Below are 14,117 nucleotides of genomic sequence, written 5' to 3' on the forward strand. Positions count from 1 at the left end.
TTCTGAGTCCTTTCCCAGAGCTTGTGTGCCAGTCTTCCAGATCTAAGCTGCAGTGCACTCCTATGATATTGCCTTTTGCATGTGCTGACAATGGCCCCCACTGCTCCACTCAGATTACACACCAAAACACTCATCTGTGTCTAAGTACCTAGCCTAAGAGGGCCGTGACAACTTTGGTATAGAGTGAGTGCAGCCAGGGTATTTGCCCTGTTTGGATTGGGGAGTACAGCAGTGAGGTGGCAGCCCATAGTGCAAGACTTTCTCCACTCTGATGGTTGGCAAGCCAGCACACATGCACTCCTCATGAGTAGAGTTTAGGCTTCTCCAACCCTTCTGTCTGTGCCAGTGGTTGTCCCACTGGCAGGCAACAGGATTTTCTCCTCCACACAGGCCCCTAGGACTAGGATATCTAGATTGCAGCTTGACTGCTTGCTCCATAGTATGAGGGTTCTACAGTGACCTACAGTTAGGTCTTTAAACCATTTTGAATTTATTTTTGTATATGGCATGAGGAAATGTTCTAATCTGGTTGTTTTACATATGAATGTCCAGTTTTCCAAGCACCACTTTTTGAAGAAACTGTCTTTTCTCCACTGTATATTCTGGCCAGTTGTCATAGATTAATTGACTTTACGTTTTGGGGCTTATTTCTGAAGTCTATTCTGATCCATTGACCTATTTGTCTGTTTTTGTGCCAGTACCATGCTGTTTTGATTACTGTAGTTTTGTTGTCAGTTGTCTGGGATGGTTATAACTCCAGCTTTTCTCTTTTTTCTGAAGACACTGACAATTTGAGGTCTTCTGTGGTTCCATATGAATTTTAAGATTATTTGTTGTTGCCTGTAAAAAATGTGATACCTTTTTGTAAGGTGTGCCTCATCTGATTTGCATTTCTCTAATAATTAGTGATGTTGAACATCTTTTCATATATTTTTTGGCCATCTGTATGTCTTCTTTGGAAAAGTATCTATTTAGATCTTCTGTCCATTTTCTGATTATGTTGTTTTTTGATATTGAACTACATGAGCTGTTTGTATATTTTGGAGATTAATCCCTTGTCAATTGCTTTGTTTGCAAATATTTTCTCCCATTCTGAGACTTGTCATTTTGTTCATATTTCCTTTGCTGTGAAAAGGCTTTTAAGTTTAATTAGGTCCATTTGTTGTTTTTTTTTTTAATTTTTATTGCTCTTTGAGGTGGATCAAAAAAGATGTTGCTATTATTTATGTTTTTTAATTTTTTTTATTTTTGGCATTTTTTAAAATTTTTTTTAAATTTTAAAATCTTTAATTCTTACATGTGTTGCTATTATTTATATCAGAGAGTGCTAGGCTTATGTTTCTCTCTAAGAGCTTTATAATATCTGGCCTTATATTTAGGTCTTTAGTCCATTTTGAGTTTATTTTTGTGTACAGTGTTAGGAAATATCCTAATTTTAGTAGCTGTCCAGTTTTGCCACCATCACTTATTGAAGAGACTGTCTTTTCTCCATTGTATATTCTTACCTCCTTTGTCATAGATTAGTTGACACACCACAATAGGTGTGTGGGTTTATCTCTGGACTTCTTATTCTGTTCCATTGAAATGTATTTCTGTTTTTGTCCTAGAAACATTAGTTTTTTAGTAGCATGTTCTTTAGTGTCCACGTGTTTCTCCTTTTCTCATTTTTGCTTCTGTAGTTGAGTTCTAATTTTGTACTATTAAGGTAAGAAATAGTGCTTGATATAATTTCTATCCTATTCAATTTGTTGAGCATTGTTTTATGCCCTTGTATGTGCCTTTGATGGAGAATGTTCCATGTGCACTTGAATGTGTATTATGCTCTGTTTGGATGTAATACCCTGCAGATATCAATTAAATCCAACTCATTTAATACCAGTCTTGTCTTGATTTTTCCATCTGGATGAGCTGTCTGTTGATGTCTGTGCTACAGTTAAAATTTCCCACTATTATTGCCCTTCTGTCAGTTTCTCCCTTGAAGTCTGTTAGTATTTACTTTATATACTTAAATGCACCAAAGATCATGGCATCTGGTCCCATCACTTCATGGGAAATAGATGGGGAAACAGTGGAAACAGTGTCAGATTTTATTTTTCTGGGCTCCAAACTCACTGCAGATGGTGATTGCAGCCATGAAATTAAAAGACACTTGCTCCTTGGAAGGAAAGTTATGACCAACCTAGATAGCATATTCAAAAGCAGAGACATTACTTTACCAACAAAGGTCTGTCTAGTCAAGGCTATGGTTTCTCCAGTGGTCATGTATGGATGAGAGAGTTGGACTGTGAAAAAAGCTGAGCACCGAAGAATTGATGCTTTTGAACTGTGGTGTTGGAGAAGACTCTTGAAATTCCCATGGACTGTGAGAAGATCCAACCAGTCCGTCCTAAAGGAGATCAGTCCTGGGTGTTCATTGGAAGGACTGATGCTGAAGTTGAAACTCCAATACTTTGGCCACCTCATGCAAAGAGTTGACTCATTGGAAAAGACTGATACTGGGAGGGATTGGGGGCAGGAGGAGAAGGGGACGACAGAGGATGAAATGGCTGGATGGCATCACCAACTCAATGGACATGGGTTTGGGTAGACTTCGGTAGTTGGTGATGGACAGAGAGGCCTGGTGTGCTGCGATTCATGGGGTGGCAGAGTCGGACACGACTGAGTGACAGAACTGAACTGAACTGATGTTAATGGATATTATAATATCTCTTATTGCATTATTCTATCAATATATAACAGCCTTATTTGTCCTTAATTATCATCCTTATTTTAAAGTCTATTTTGTCTCATATGACTATTGCTGTCTCTGCTTTCTTGGGAGTTTCCACAGAAACTTTCTTTTTTCCATCCTATTAGTTTGTGTGTATATGTCTTTTGCATTGAAATGTGCATATTGCAGGTTCTTATTTTGTTTTTTAAATCTAATCTGCTACTGTCTTTTCTTTGGGTCATTTAGTTTGTTGATATTTATCATAATTATGGATAGGTATGTACTTATTGCCATTTTAATCATTGTTTTCTGGTTATTTTTGTAGTCATTCTCTGTTCATTTCTTTTTGTTTCTTCTGTGGTTTGATTATATGTTGTAGCATGATTGGTTTCCTTTTTATTTTTCATGTCTCTTGTAGGTTTTTGATTTGTGGTTACTATAAGGTTATTGTTGACCTATAATATCTACTTGATTTAAACTGGTATTCATTTAAGTTCAAATACATTCCAAAAGATCTACAATTTTTACCTTCCTTCCCCATTTCTTTCTAATATTACATTTTCTATCTTAAGCTTATCCCTTAACTGTATCATTGTTATAGTTGCTTTTACAAATCTTTGTCTTTTAATCAATATACTGGTTTATTTAAGTAACCTTCAATCCTTACTATATATCTGTCTTTCGTATTGAGATTTTCCCTGTTCTGTAGACTCTTGATTCTTTTCTATTTGGAGAAGATGCTTCAGTATTCCTTTTACGGTAGGTTTAGTACGGGCAAATTCCTTTAGATTTTGCTTGTCTCCTGCTGCAGTCCATGGGGTCGCAAAGAGTTGGACACGACTGAGTGACTGAACTGACTGAGAAGTTCTTTCTCTCTCCTTATTTTCTAAATATTTAATAATCTTCCTGGGTAGAGTACACTAGGTTGCAGCTTTTTGTCTTTCAGGAGTTTGAATATATCATGCCACTCCTTTCTGGCCGGTAGAGTTTCCTTAGAAAAATCAGCTGATAGCCTTATGGGAATTCCCTTGTATAACTTTTTCTCTTGCTGCTTTTATTCCCTTTTTGTCTTTCAGTTCAGTTCAGTCACTCAGTCATGTCCGGCTTGGACTGCAGCACACCAGGCTTCCCTGTCCATCACCAACTCCTGGAGCTTACTCAAACTCATGTGCATCATGTTGGTGATGCCATCTAACCATCGCATCCTCTGTCTTCCCCTTTTCCTCCCACCTTCAATCTTTCTCAGCATCATGGTCTTTTCAAATGAGTTGGTTCTTCTCATCAGTTGGCCAAAGGATTGGAGTTTCAGCTTCAACATCAGTCCTTCCAATGAATATTCAGAGCTGATTTTATCTAGGATTAACTGGTTGGATCTCCTTGCAGTCCAAGACACTCTCAAGAGTCTTCTCCAACACCACAGTCCAAAAGCATAAATTCTTTGGCGCTCAGCTTTCTTTATAGTCCACCTCTCACATCCAGAGGGCTTCCCTGGTGGCTCAGAGGGTAAAGTGCCTGTCTACAATGCAGGAGACCCAGGTTCAATCCCTGGTCCAGGAAGATCAAGCGGAGAAGGAAATGGCAACCCACTCCAGTTCTCTTGCCTGGAAAACCTCATGGATGGAGAAGCCTGGTAGGCTACAGTCCATGGGGTCACAAAGAGTTGGACACGACTGAAAGACTTCACTCACTCTCACATCCATACATGACGACTGGAAAAACCTTAGCTTTGACTAGACAGACCATTTTGGGGAAAGTAATATCTCTGCTTTTTAATATGCTGTCTAGGTTGGTCATAGCTTTTCTTCCAAGGAGCAAGTGTCATTTAACTGCATGGCGGCAGTCACCATCTGCAGTGATTTCGGAGCCCAAGAAAATAAAGTCTGTCACTATTTCCACTGTTTGCCCATATATTTGCCATGAAGTGATGCCATGATCTTAGTTTTCTGAATGTTGAGTTTTAAGCCAACTTTTTCACTCTCCTCTTTCACTTCCATCAAGAGGCTCTTTAGTTCTTTTTCACTTTCTGCCATAAGGGTGGTGTCATCTGCATATCTAAGGTTATTGATATTTCTCCCAGCAATCTTGATTTCAGCTTGTGCTTCATCAAGCCCAGCATTTCGCATGATGTACTCTGCGTATAAGTTAAATAAGAAGGGTGACAATATAAAGCCTTGACATACTCCTTTCCCTATTTGGAACCAGTCTTTTGTTCATGTTGAGTTCTAACTGTTGCTTCCCGACCTGCATACAGATTTCTCCAGAGGCAGGTCAGGTGGTCTAGTATTCCCATCTCTTGAAGAATTTTCAGTCTGTGGTGATCCACACAGTCAAAGTGTTTGGCATAGTCAATAAAGCAGAAGCAGATGTTTTTCTGGAACTCTATTGCATTTTCGATGATCCAGTGGATGTTGGCAATTTGATCTCTGGTCCCTCTTACTTTTCTAAATCCAGCTTGAATTCTGGAAGTTCACAGTTCACATATTGCTAAAGCCTGGCTTGGAGAATTTTGAGCATTACTTTGCTAGCATGTGAGATGAGTGCAATTGTGCAGTAGTTTGAACATTCTTTGGCATTGCCTTTCTTTGAGATTGGAATGAAAACGGACCTTTCCCAGTCCTGTGGCCACTGCTGAGTTTTCCAGATTTGCTGGCATATTGAGTGCAGCACTTCCACAGAACCATCTTTCAGGATTTGAAATAGCTCAGCTGGAATTCCATCACATCCACTAGCTTTGTTTGTAGTGATGCTTCCTGAGACCCACTTGACTTGGCATTCCAGGATGTCTGGCTCTAGGTGAGTGATCACACCATCCTAGTTACCTGGGTCATGAAGATCTTTTTTGTACTGTCGTGTGTTTTTATCTTTAACTTTTGCCGTTTTAATTATGATATGCCTCAGTGTTGACCTGTTTGGGCTCATCTTGACTGGGACCCTCTGTGCTTCCGGTCTGAATATTTCTTTCCTTCTTTAGGTTTGGAAAGTTTTCAGCCATAATTTCTTCAAATAGTTTCTCGAAATCCTTTTTCTTTATTACTGTAACCCCTATGTTGGCACCTTTGATAGTCTCCCAGATATTTCATACATTGTACTCAGATATTTTTGTCTGCTGTTCTGATCGGATGTTTTCCTTTAGTCTATCTTCCAGATCATTTATGCATTCTTCTGTGACATTTAGTCAGCTATTTGTTGCTCTTAGCATGCTTTTTATCTCAAATATTTAATTATCTATTTTTTTGTGTGCGTCTTTATAATTTCTGAGTCTTCATGAAAAATTAACTTTGTTTACATCAATTTTCTCCCCTAATTCAGTCAGCCTTATTATTACCAATATTTTGAATTATCTGTCTGGTAGATTACACTCTGTTTCATCATTTTTTCAGAAGTTTTCTCTTGGTCTTTCAATTGACAGTAGCTCATCTTTTCTTCTATTTAACTTTCTCTGGCTCTATGAATTTAGGTGAAACAGTTACCTATTTTGGTCTTGAAGGAGTGATCTTATGTGGAAAGGTACCTGTGTAAATAGCACGTGTTCAACCCCTTTGCCGACAGGGATCAATTTTATGTGGGTGCCAGTCATGTCTTTCCTCAGGGAGTGCTGGCAGCTGTCACTTTGGTAGGAGGTGCAGCTGCTGATAGAGGAGCTAGAGTCCGATAGGGGTGTGAGGCAGGACTTGCTCTCTGCTCAGTGGCCATCACCGCCTTGTCAGGTTGGGGGTCTCCTCTCAAGCTGGTGGAATAGAATACTTGAAGGTTTCGCTCAGGCTAGCTCCATTCCCTTCAATCGTGTGTTTTTCCTTCTCCCCACACTGGGACCTTTGTACCAAAGGAGGGCACTGCTGAAGCAGAGTTGGTATGCTCACAGAAGCCCAGTGCTCTGCCTCTGTAGGCATCTGGGGCTCTGCTCAGATGTAGCAAATTGTACATCTTTTCCCCTGTTGCAACCACCTTAGATCTAGTGCTCTTATGGCATGCAGTGGGCAGGGCCAGAGCATTCACTTGGCCTGGACTGGGGACCTCTCTCTGCCATGCCTGGGGGCAAACCAGCACCTGTACACTCCTCAGGAGTAGAGTCCAGACTTCTATAGTCTATCTGTCCTAATCCTTTTCTAATCAGTCAAATGGGTTTGTCTGCTACACATAGGACCCCAGGCCTGGGATACCCAGTCTGTGCCTTGAGCCACTCACTCCCTGGGGTGAGTGTTCACATGTGCAGTCTCCCTTTTCCTCTTGGTCCCCTCCCAGATGGACAGATCCTGGCTCAGTGCTTTTCTTCCCATCCTACCCAAATATGTCTGTATCTTTCTTACAGCATTGCTTTTATAGAAGACCTTCTGCCCATTAGTTTTTCATAAATTACTCCACAAGTAGATATATTTTTGATGTATTTGTGGGAAGAGATAACTTCCACATCATCGTATTCCACCATGTTGACCTCCTTTCTGCTAATTTTTATTCTACTACATAAAGATAACATAGAATCTCTTTTTTGTGACAGCAGTTAAAGGAATCAGTTGTTTGAACACACTCTTTGTTCTTCCCAATACAACTAAGCCATCATCGTAGACTATTTATCTTGCAATTTTCCACATCAGGAGACCAGGTATTCAATTTATAACATTCAAAGTGTACAATATTAGTAACAGAATCCCAAATCAGAAACAGTATGGAAAAATTTAATCTCTAAGAGTCCAGAATTACGGTAGACTCCAGACAAGGTATAATCCATGTTTCAACTCCCTTCTTCACAGTTCTCTTGGCCCTACCCTCTCCTGTATGCATGCTTTCTCCTCAGGATGACTTCTCAATGAGAGTCAATATGGTTTCATGCAACAGACAATTCTTCCTTATACATCTGAAAAAAAAAAACCTTCTTCCCCAGTAAAACTTAGATGAACCCTGTTGGATCACATTGCCACAGCTGGGCCATAGGAATGCTGTGTATGATGGGCTGATGCTGGGCTTCCCAAACCAATTCCTGGCAACTAGGATGACAGTACCAAGATGAACTCTGAGTCTAGGCTTTAGAATAACCAAGGTTCAGTGATAGAATTGCAAACAGCTTCTCCTCATTCTCTTGGGCAGTGTCTTTCTAAAGCAAAGGAGAACTGTCTTAGGAAAAAGAGAAAAATGAATCTTGGGTAGTCAGTCAGTATGGTCACTGTTGAGTGGTAGGGCTAGACTGAACCTGGTGAATGATGATGGTTAAAAAAGACATCCAGAGGCTGTTATCTGGACTGTCAGAAACTCATTCTTACCTAATCCAGATTTTTGAAAAGGGAAAACAGATTTTGTATAATGCTATATTAAGCCCATGCAGGTTGGCTCATACACAAAAATGGCCCATAGAATCAAAGGCCAATTTCAGACCCTTTGTGTTTCTTTAAACCTGTATTCCTGATTAGCATATGAATCCTGTTGCCGTGGCAATTACAGTGGTGTATATTGTGTGCTGTCACTTTAGAATAGGATCTAGAAAACTAATGGTCCTAGAATAGAAAAGGAAAGCCTTCTTGGTAATAGGACCAAATGGAATTATAACTTGGGCATCAAAACTGAGAAACATTTCCACAAAATGAGAGGCTCTTGTGTTTTACAGAGACATTCTGAAATTTCAGTGAAATGAGACTATGCTTCACTTATGATTGCTCCTTGCTTCCAAATGGTTTTGTGGTACCTTTAACATTTAAACTCATAAAATAGGGCAACTAAACAACTAGGAAAGAGAAGGAAGAAGGAAATGGAAGAAAGTGAGAGAAATGTTGGGTAGTGTTTGGTGGTATATGCATCTTAGTATTGAAATTTCTATATTAGCCTGCTATGTTTATTCTCCACTTGCTGGAAGAAGAGATAAGGATGCCAGGTGTGGGAGATACTTTAGCCTCTTTAAGTGCAAAGGAGTGGTGGGACAATCTTTCAGGCAAGATGCATCATTAGCTAAGGATCTGAACACAGAGGGTCCCTTTTCTATTGGGTGTTACCAATCCAAAACTTTGCACTGTGTCTGATTCAATCATGTTTCTCCTCTATTCTGGCCTGGGAGTAACTATCTCATTTGTTCTCTGCCAGAGTTAGGGAGGGAGAGGTTACATGCAGGAGTCAAAATGACCGACTACTGCCAATTATCTACAGGTGTATCAAATTCTTTCTTGTTTAACATCCTTGGAGCCATGACTCCTTCTTAAACAATACCCTCCATCATGTATTTTGAATTTTGGATCCATTCTTCAATGAGATAATGTTTCGTTTCCCTTCTTTCAGAATTCATCATAATTGAGGATCTACAGAGTACACTATTTTTTCATGTTCTACTGGAATTATGAGTTTATTAAGTATCTTTTCCATCATTTTTAGGGATCAAGGCAAGAGGGAGAAGCTGTAGTATGTATTCATTCTGCCATTTTGAAGTGAAAGTATTGTCAAACATTTCTGTGGTGGCATGAAAAATAAAGAATTAAATGGTTGTGTAAATTGTTTTTCAAACATACTCTTCCCATGTGAGAATCAGACAAATGCCCCTTTTCTGCATTTCCAAAATCACATTCTGTGATTGGTCATGACAGGGCCTGTGGCAGGCTGAATGAGATGTAAAGGACAGAACCTGAAAGTACATAGTGCAGCTAGAATCTCTGTGTGGTCGATTGTCCCTTCAGTGTTGATGTGGGCCCTTCCCCCAGCCTAATGGTATACATTGCTCACAGGTCTAGGCTCTAGTATCTTAAAGGACTCACCATTGTTTCTGTGAACTGTCAAGATCATTGAACTTTGGAACTAGGAAGACTACTAAGAAGCTTAGAGTAACTCAGATGTTGTCTCCATGAGGCATGTCAGGACATCGAGGCTCCATAAAGTTAAGTTGTTCAAATGCACAAAGCTAATAATAGTCACATGCCAAACTTGATGCCCTAAAGTCAGCCTCACTAAGCCAAAGGCCTTTTATTCAATGCTGCACTTAGTAAAGCATACTGCTCCAGCTCAACATGCTAACACTAACTTGTACTGCATTTAATCCCACCAAAAATCTACTAATCATACAAAGTTGTACCATATGAAATTGCTGTTTTTATAATCCAGAGATGGTCAAATATTGGTAATCTCATATGGTTCAGTCTGATATACTGTCCTTTAATTGTATAATGAGATGGAAAATTTTTTCTTTCAGAAGTAAATATATGAATTCCTCATAGAAGTATCTTGAGCTTGTTGGGAATTTACCTCGATAAGCCAGCTTGAAGTAGGCAGATTCTTTCCAAGGATGGGTGACAGGATTTCTAACAGAATCCTGAGGTGAAAGAGGGTGAGGCAACAGAAAGCTTGCCATAGAGTGAAAACTCTGGAAATGAGAAGTCACAAGGAAATGTAGCACTTCCCCAAGATCACAAAAATGGGTATTTGAGGGAAACTTATCTAGGTCTCAAGGATAAAGGAAGCTGTTACTGGTAGCCAAGATACTATGGTTCCATGTATTTCCTGAACAGTCACAACCAGAGTAAGGAACCAAAATATGTTTATTCATGTGATAGTGGTAGACATTCTTTAAAAGTTCATTGAATTAAAGAATAAGATTGTCAGTATTTTGCTGGATGCCACACACGATCTAAATATTCTTTAGTGCATTTAGCATGTGCTAGAAACTTATAAAGCATGAATTTAAAAAGCTTAGATTCTGATAGACTGACAGCTTCAAGGCTGGTAAAGGTAACCTACCAAGATATGTAAATTAACCTTTTTTTCCAGGGAAAATGAGATAAATAATCTGGTCACATAAAAGAAGGGTATCACTCAGTTTTACTGATAAAAATTTTGGGCAGTAGCAAGATTCAGACCCTGAGCTGTCCACCTACTATGCCATTTAAAGTAGAGACTAATGCTAAGTGTAAGAAGCCTTGTTCCACAGTGATTTCCAAGAAGTATGTCTGTCCTCTGACTTGCGTCTTAAGTCATTCTTTCCTCAAAAATGCAGAAGTCTCTTAGAGACACCAAGTTTTCCATTTGTTTAATACTTCCCTTCTAGTTTATATCCTTCTGACTACTAATATTTTAATAATAAATAATGGAGGTTTAATATTAATCTATTGAATTAAAAGTAATAGATACCTAATTTTTAAATATTCTTAAATATCATTCTAAACTTTTTAACTACATTATGCTAAAAAAATAGTGAATTAAGGAATCTCTAAATATGAAACCCCTCTTTAAGAGCATATTTAAACATGCCTTTGTTTTATATTACTATAATTATTGTCATCATACATGAGCAATATGATACTCAGCAACTGTGAAAAATCTCAATTTAGGGAAAACATTTTGAAGGAAAAAAACACTGGGATTAAATAATTTATTACCATTGCTAAGATGAACACATATACTTGATACTCAATTTTAACTTTAGAACTTTAAAAAAATAGTTTTAATACAGTATCAAAATTTACACAAGTATTTTGTCAAAAGACCAGTGTTCCTTGTATTAGCTTCTGCAGGCTCTACTGCAGGCACAAAACTTTTTTAAAATGTCTTCAGAGTGTAGGAATACAACAATTTAAGGATGAAAGCTTTTCAAGAAAAGGTGTAAATATAGCAATATACTCGTTTATAGAGTAATAATAGTCTTAAAATATATAACGTTTTAAAAGAAAAGCTTAAATAGTAACCCAATTACAATAATTAGAAAGATAATTCTATAGCAAATTAATCCATAAATATTTTCTCAGAATAGGATTGCCTTTTCATCACAATAACATTCAAAAAAGTATAACAATTCCTTCACCAATGACAATTAATACATGTGTAATGAGCCCATTTAAAAACAAGAGCAACAGAGTATCTGCTATGAATCAAATCTGAGTAATTTAGAAGAAAACTGAGAATCGTTGCATTCCTACTTTTATAATTTTATATTACAATATAAACTTAGCATTCGGTCACAGGCCTCTTGCACATTCATACAAGAAACTATCATTGCATTTGAATAAACACAAAATACCTATCATAGCATTTCCAATACACACAGTCTATTATTTTATATATATATATATATACCAAAAATAAGGAAAAACTAAAGCTAGCACACCTCCTTTTCAAATCTCAAGCAATCTGAACAAGAGCTTTTAGCTTCAATAATGAAGGACATGCGTCAATTTCATAAAACGTTAAGATAGCTGCTGTAGGCTACGAAAGCTTTTTCCATAAATGCAGTGCAATATTTTAAAGTTTACAGAAAGTTTATTAAATATAACAGCATGTCTAGAAACTAAATTGTAGAAACTGACATTTCACAGCTGGAAACACTTAGAAAAATTGTTTGCTTGTTCTTTAATTGAAATTGTTAATATTAACATTAATGAATACACTGAAGATGGAGGTTGACATGTCCCCAAGATGTGTCTTCATGAATAATACAAAATGAAAAGAAAAGATGTATTTACTTTGATCAATTTAAGTAAATGGCACTCTGACAATGCACTCGACAAAGTCCTGCTACCCTTCTAGCTGGTAAGGAAAACTGATGTGGTATTTTTAGTACCTCAAAAGTCAAAACAAAATCCAAGAAACCTAACCTTATCTTGCATCCAAATTAATTATGCATCAGGAACTAGTATTTTATTGACTAAAATATAATAGGTGACCAACTCTCCAACTTGGGAAGCTGGAAACCACTTGTTATCTTCAACAACATGGTAGAACACTCCCACCATGATATGCAATGATTCGATTCTATCAAAACCACTGAGGCTCTACTGGACTCTTCCAATCATGCAGGTTTCCCCATTACAATCTTAGATCTGAAGAGTCCAAAACATTTTAGTTCTAATGAAAATATTGGAACCAAAATGGTGATTTTCAAAGCTACCTTGTTTGAGATGGACTGTAGTGAACATCAAAGTGAGAGACAAAAAATACAACTTCAGCCATACTAAATTTTATCAAGGGAAAATATGTGCAATGTACAATTACTCCAGGTCTGTGGAAATCCACTCTTTCCTCTCTTATCTCTCTGGCAGTGGTGATGTCATGTTTGAAAGAGAGTACATCTCACATGGGTCCCTTGTACTGGTTTCCAGACAAATGTTGCCTAATTCCAGGACACGAACCTGCAGCATCTCCAAGTTTCCTCCATACAACCTTAAGAAAAAGAAGAAAAAGAGTAAGCATCCTAATTGTCCTGTTCCACCAAGGGGTGTGTATGTTGTTGTTGTTGTTGTTGTTGTTTTTTAAGGGGGAAATCTATGAGAAGGACAAAGGAATATAAGACAAGAGACAAAATATTCACACAAATGAGCTCAAAAATAAAATGAAATGTGATGCAAGTTTCTAAATCATGAGAACTGCTCAAGAGACAGGAGTGCCATGCTTCTTTAGCAATCAGGGTCAAAACTACAAAATGATATGCCAACTTACACTGGTTATGAGAGTGGTCCCCAACTCTGGCTGTCCACTAGGAATTATTCTTAAACAGGTAGGGTTGTCTATTTTTTAAAATCTGTCAACATGATTCTAATGTGTAGTTAAGAATATATGAGCAAAATCATCCTGGTTCCTATATTATACATCTAAAATGAGGAATACCAAAATGTTAAATAACTAAGAACAAAAGCTCCTTCACTGTCTGTAGTGGTTTAAAGTCCTGAGCTAGTAGCCTTAGTGTCACTAGTAGATTTCCCTTGTTTTCCCTGTGGAATGGGGGCCTTACTGTTGCTGCTGCTGCTGCTAAGTCGCTTCAGTCGTGTCCGACTCTGTGCGACCCCATAGACCCCACCAGGCTCCCTGTCCCTGGGATTCTCCAGGCAAGAACACTGGAGTGGGTTGCCATTTCCTTCTCCAGTGCATGAAAGTGAAAAGTGAAAGTAAAGTCGCTCAGCCGTGGCCAACTCTTAGCGACCCCATAGACTGCAGCCTACCAGGATCCTCCGTCCATGGGATTTTCCAGGCAAGAGTACTGGAGTGGCGTGCCACTGCCTTCTCCAAATGGGGGCCTTAGTTATCATAAATCTTAGCTACCCAATAGTATATCTCAGATTACCACAATAGAAAGCATTCAGATGCAGGGAAAAGATAAGAATAAATTCAAGAGTCACTAAAAACAATATGTTAAAAATCAGGCTATTTTAAAGGGACAATAGCAAAGGGTGAGATTAATAACAAGTAAAACCACCAAATCCAACAATGACATACCAATATACTACATTAAGAAACCACATAGTAACAGTCATAACTCTCTTAGTGTTTCACTGTTAGGATTATGATCAGATTGATTACTTCCACAGAAATTTACATTGCTCTAGAAGGCAATGGCACCCTACTCCAGTACTCCTGCCTGGAAAATCCCATGGACGGAGGAGCCTGGTAGGTTGCAGTCCACAGGGTCACTGAGGGTTGGACACGACTGAGAAACTTCACTTTCACTTTTCCC

General features: G+C 38.3%; 1 protein-coding gene across 5 annotated transcripts in view; it reads right to left on the bottom strand.

Annotated features, from left to right (window-relative positions):
- Nucleotides 1-12,716: 12,716 nt before the first annotated feature.
- CCDC85A (coiled-coil domain containing 85A) overlaps nucleotides 12,717-14,117 on the bottom strand; it is a 221,846-nt gene continuing 220,445 nt past the window's right edge. For 4 of the 5 annotated variants that reach the window (XM_068981408.1, XM_068981402.1, XM_068981395.1 and 1 more), the window contains one exon: nucleotides 12,740-12,829. In XM_068981408.1, coding sequence (XP_068837509.1) covers nucleotides 12,740-12,829 — 90 coding nt within the window. Of the gene's footprint in view, nucleotides 12,830-14,117 lie in introns of all 5 variants that reach the window. The other variant, XM_068981418.1, reaches the window with a different exon arrangement.

This window comes from Capricornis sumatraensis, chromosome 1 (assembly GCF_032405125.1).
Source record: "Capricornis sumatraensis isolate serow.1 chromosome 1, serow.2, whole genome shotgun sequence".
Classification (NCBI taxonomy): Eukaryota; Metazoa; Chordata; class Mammalia; order Artiodactyla; family Bovidae; genus Capricornis; species Capricornis sumatraensis.